Below are 4,946 nucleotides of genomic sequence, written 5' to 3'. Positions count from 1 at the left end.
CCCTCCCCCACACCCTATCCCTCCCCGCAACTCCGACCCAAACTATAACTTTCAAACACTGGCCCGTAACAGCGGCGTCGACAAAAAGGAAGGAGAGAAAAAAAGAAGTAAGGGGTCCGGGGAGAGAGGGTGGAAAAAGAAAAGGCGAGGAAGAGAAAGAACAAGCTGGCACGGGAAGTGAAGCAACAAGGCGTGTCCTGATCGAAGTTTGTCAATGTAGGCAGCATCCCGTCACTAAGCAGCCATTGGAAAGGAGGGCAGATCGGAGGCAGCGCGGCGAGCGGGCTGGCCCAGCCACCGCACCGCAAGGGATACCGATACCAAGGACAGAGAATCGATATCATGATTCATGTCCCCTGATCACAATCAACTGTAAGATATTTTGAAGTTGAAGTAAAAATGAGTGCCTTACCCGCAAATAATAACCTGCGTCCAGCTTGACTCCCCCAAAAAACTGCGCGTTTGGATTAAGTGTATACACTGCACTTGATTCAATCACATGGATAGAGTGATATGTAGGCTATTTGAAAAGGTCAGGGGTGCAGAGTACTTGATCCAAGAACTCTTTTTCTGCTGCCCCTTTTTTTTGTGAATGCTTGACTTAACATTACACGGGGCTGTGCGCGAGTTTATTTAGGACAGCGCATGGCCCACAACACTGTTTTTGCCGGTTCCTTCGCGTGGGCTGGAACCGCCTCTGTGCGGTTTTGAAATGTGCATAATACCTTTCCGGATATGGAGAGAACGCGCAAGGCTCATATGACATTGTGGCGTGCAAGTCAGTGTCACGCCGGCAGCGCGTATGAACATGTGCCCTGGAGCGGGATGGCGCGTGCGTGATGTCCGCTGTGCCACTGCTGCTGCCGCTGCTGCTGCTGCTGCTGCTGCTGCTGCTGCTGCCGCTGCTGCTGCTGCTGCTGCTGCTGCTGCTGCTGACCGTGGAGAAGGAGGTGGCCGCAGTAGTGCTCCAGGTCCGCCAAGCCAGATCGCGCCGAACAATGGCGCGGTCGACTTCACGCGCCTCGCGAGCACCTCCCTCCCGCCTCCCGCCTTGCCTCCCGCCTTGCCTCCCGCCTTGCCTCTCGCCCGCACCAGATCGCCGCTGCGCACGCGAGCACTGCAAAACTACTGTGTGACCAAACAACTGGTTTCAATGCTTACTTCTCTTTGTTTTTTTGTTTTTTTTCACAGCTTTTCTAAAGCAATGCCGCTCCCGTGCCCAAGTGGTGGGTGACGTGATAGGTACGGCTGATCATATTTTCTTTTCGATATAATAGACCATGCACAGTGCAAAATTGAAAAAAAAAAAAAAAAAAAAGAGAGAGAGAGAGAGAGATGAATAATTGCGAAACGGGGTACAGTATTTGAACCCTGGTGACCGCTAAATGAGTGCAATCGACCGTCGACCACCCGGGGCCCGTGAGCCCTCTTCACCCCGGAATATTTTTCTCGCTCCGTCTAGATCAAAGGTCTCCTCCTCACTTCCACCGCCGCCCGCCCCACCCGCCCCGCACAACGTCCTGCCGTCCTCCTGCCCTGTCGGCGGCGGCCGACTGGCGCCGCCCCCGGCTGCTTTTCAACTGTTGTCTGGCGGAAAGTGAATGAATGGACGACTTGCCCAGAGTGGCGGAGCGTAGCGGGAACCACAACAAAGCACCATAACCTACGAGAAGAAATGCTTTATATCGCGGTTTAAGTTGTCTTCTAGAAGTGCTATGTGAATGCATAGGTGTATATAAAGCCTGCACATTGATTGAAACCTTGTCAAACACTACTTTCTGGACGTATAGCGTAGTTTTTCTTTTGTAGCTTTCTGCTTTGTTGTGGTTCCCGCTACGCTCCGCCACTCTGGGCAAGTCGTCCATAAAGCTCACGGGGCGCATCTCGGCTCACCCGCAGCCTCTCAGCCCCTGCCCCTCGTCTCTACCCTCTCCTGCCAATCTCACGCACGAGTAAAAAATAAAATAAAATTGGCCACTTTCTGTCAATTTAAAACACAAGTTGATGACAAGCTGCAAAGAATTTGGAGAAAAAAGTGGGCTCTATCAATACCCATCTCTTTTGTTTATTGTGTTTGTTCACATGCACAGTTTGGCATATATCTATTATTTGAGGAATTGATAATATGATGAGTTAACTCCTGGCGCTCATAAAAGGTAAATCAAATCTGCGCCCTCCTATCACATTCTATGAGTTAGCCGTACGCAACAACACTGCGTGCACGAGGGAGAGCAAAGCTTCCCACATGCTGCTTGTCGCCGGCGCCGCGGAGGCACTGATCGTGGGCGCGGATGTCCTGCTGGTCAGCGCGTGCTGGACGCAGTCGCAGGAGCACCTCACCTGCTCCATGTGGCACAAGTTTACACAGAACTGGTGGTCGCCGCAGTTCCCCTCGCATTCCCACCTCTTGCTGTTGGTGCACCGCTTCTCCTCGCAGCACTCGTCGAACAGGTCGTGCGAGTCCTCGTCCAGCCCGGCGCCCGTCGGCAGCCCCGAGCATCCGCACGCGCAGTTCCACGCGCACATTTCGTGACACTTCTCATATCCGCCCGCGACGCACTCGCTGCAGTTGCCGTAGTGCGGTTCGCCGCACTGCAACAAGGGGGTCAGTCAGCGGGGCAGCTTCAAGGGTGGCTCCCTCAGGCCCATAGATTGTAAACTACTAGAGGTTTGTGCTGTTGTCTATTATCTGGAAATTCATCAGTATTACTGAACTTTTTCCGGTATTACTAACTAAACCAAACTAAACGTTTTCCTGTAATATTCTAATTACGGTACTTATTGGATTTCGGTTCGTTATACTAGGAAAAAGGTTAGCAATACACTAAATAATTTCTTGATAATATGCAACAGCGCAAGACTTAAGTAGTTACTAGGCAGATTTTCTAGTAAAAGGGTTGAGAGTGCACCTGCCGTTCGTCGAAACATTGCTGCCACTCATCATACTCCACGGCGTAGCGGCGGTGACGGCCAGCGACGGTCTCTTCAGGTGGGGCGGCGCACGGCCCGGGGTGGGCGACGGAGTGTCCTGGGGGCAAACACGACCACTCGTTGTAGCGCCCGAGCCGGACACTGGTACTCCAGGCTGCATGCATAGGGACTCACCAGCGGGCAGGCCGGCGCATTGCAGCTCGCACTCGCTGGAGTAGGTGATGCCATCACTGCCACACACCGGGATGTCCTCGGAGTTGGGTGGCGACGACGACGGGCAGGGGCAGAGCGCGGTCAAGGCGGCCGCCCGTAGCAGCACGGCGGCCAACACCGCGCTGTGCAACAACATTTCTGGATCAGCAGGAGCGCGGTGAGACGCTGCACCCTCACGACGACGACGGCGGCGTGCCTCCTGGAGTTGGTGTGCTGCAGCACGGACTCGTTTGGTATCGCTTTGTTCCGCCGACGACTTGGCGGCCTTCACATGTTGCGGCCTAGCTCGGGTGATAAGGAGCTAGACCACTCCAGCCACCGCACCCAGAGGACCGTAAATTTGACTAAACGAAATCACGAACTGAATTGACGATATTTTCGTTGACTAGAAGAAAACATTTCTTTAGCTCAAACAACATTTTTTCAATCTGACAAAAATTTCGTTCTGTAAAATAAAGTTTTTTGTTGTATGAACGAAAGAGTTTTCTTTGGTTCCATAGGCACGAAATTTTCGTTGAATTAAATGAAGTTTCTTTAATTCAAAGGATTTTTTTTCTGGGTGCACGCGCGGGGGCCGTGGCTATCGCCCAACACCCATGACGCGAGATTAATCGCGCACGCCGATGAGCGCGGACACATACTGTACAAACGGGCGGCCACAATAACTTCGGACACTTCCCTTTTGACCAGTCCAGGAAGCTCCGCCTTTCGTTTTTTCCTGCAGCCCTGTACGGTTATTTTTCACAGTGCATAACTGTAAAAGTTCACCTACACCGATTACTATGCCCGCCGGCTGGAGCGGAGCCGCTGCGCTTCCCCCTCCCCTCTTTAACCCGCGTGGTGGCCGAATTATGTACCTTTCAAAAAGTAGGGGACGCACTGTAAAAAAAAATAAAATTGTCGTACCGTTTCTTTAATGTCATGTTTACCATCACTTGTATTTTTTTTCCTAGAGTACAATATGAGACCGCGGCACTTTGAAATGTAAGAATCCAAGGCCACGCGCCGCCGCTCTTGTTGGAAAATGTGTTGAACTCCGCGCCACAGCCGTTTCGCCCTTGCTTTTGTTTCTGTAACTTCCGACCGAAATAACAGAGAGACGAAGCCAGACCAAGCAAAAGTTTTTTTTTATTTTATTTCTAGCGTTCCGCATACCAAACACAACACAATCACAAGTACCACTCCATCACCATCAGGCGGATGGGCGCTGCTGGGGAGAGGCGAGCAAGGGGTGGGGGAGGGGGGAGGGTGCTTCAGTAGAGGCTCTCGAACCCTCGACACGTTTCCTCCTATTTCCGCGTGTCTTTTTCTTCTTTTTTTTCGCCTCTCTCACTGATATGAGGACGACGACGCGCAGGGATGCGGGGACGTCGCATGACGACGGGGGGTTGTTGGAGTACCCACAATGCCTTTCTCCCCCTCTCCCTCTCGCTTTCTCTCTCTCTCCCTCTCTCTTTTCCGTGTCACACGAAGCATGCCGCAACACCAACGAGTGATCGACGAGACACAGGCAGCGGGGCCCCGCCCCGCGAGTGGTCCGTGGTCCGCGGGAGAGACTCGAGAGAGACGCTCTCCCGAGCGGGTCCTCCGCCGCGACGGCGGCGTTAGACTCTCCAGCCACGGCTCCACGCACTGGGAACTTGCGCTGCAGGAAGAGTTTGGCAGAGCGACAGGATCAGGAGAGTGAGAGGGAAAGAACCCTTTTTCAGGCACCCCTTCGCGCCATCCATACGATTCGCAGTACATCTCCCCCCCCCCCTCTCTCTCTCTCTCTCTCTCTCTCTCTCTCTCTCTCTCTCTCT

The 4,946-nt window shown here is 53.1% G+C and overlaps 1 protein-coding gene across 1 annotated transcript; it reads right to left on the bottom strand.

Moving 5' to 3' along the window:
- Positions 1-2,045: 2,045 nt before the first annotated feature.
- On the bottom strand, positions 2,046-3,392 carry LOC113211711 (agrin). The gene is made up of 3 exons (XM_026430176.2): positions 3,106-3,392; positions 2,910-3,028; positions 2,046-2,592 (listed from the first exon to the last, which is right to left on the bottom strand). Exons 1-3 carry the CDS (start codon positions 3,278-3,280, stop codon positions 2,188-2,190), a joined length of 699 nt encoding a protein of 232 aa, XP_026285961.1. The 5' UTR covers positions 3,281-3,392; the 3' UTR covers positions 2,046-2,187.
- Between the last annotated feature and the right edge of the window lie 1,554 nt (positions 3,393-4,946).

Source organism: Frankliniella occidentalis, unplaced genomic scaffold (genome assembly GCF_000697945.3).
Source record: "Frankliniella occidentalis isolate FOCC.00 unplaced genomic scaffold, Focc_3.1 Scaffold72, whole genome shotgun sequence".
In the NCBI taxonomy this organism is placed as follows: domain Eukaryota; kingdom Metazoa; phylum Arthropoda; class Insecta; order Thysanoptera; family Thripidae; genus Frankliniella; species Frankliniella occidentalis.
This window is presented reverse-complemented; position numbering and strand designations above follow the sequence as displayed.

Excerpts from the sequence above, each read along its gene's own strand:
- LOC113211711 (XM_026430176.2), bottom strand. The coding sequence starts at position 3,280 with ATGTTGTTGCACAGCGCGGTGTTGGCCGCCGTGCTGCTACGGGCGGCC. Across the intron at positions 3,029-3,105 it reads ATGCGCCGGCCTGCCCGCTG|GACACTCCGTCGCCCACCCC; the intron begins GTGAGTCCCTAT and ends GTTTGCCCCCAG. Across the intron at positions 2,593-2,909 it reads AATGTTTCGACGAACGGCAG|TGCGGCGAACCGCACTACGG; the intron begins GTGCACTCTCAA and ends CCCTTGTTGCAG.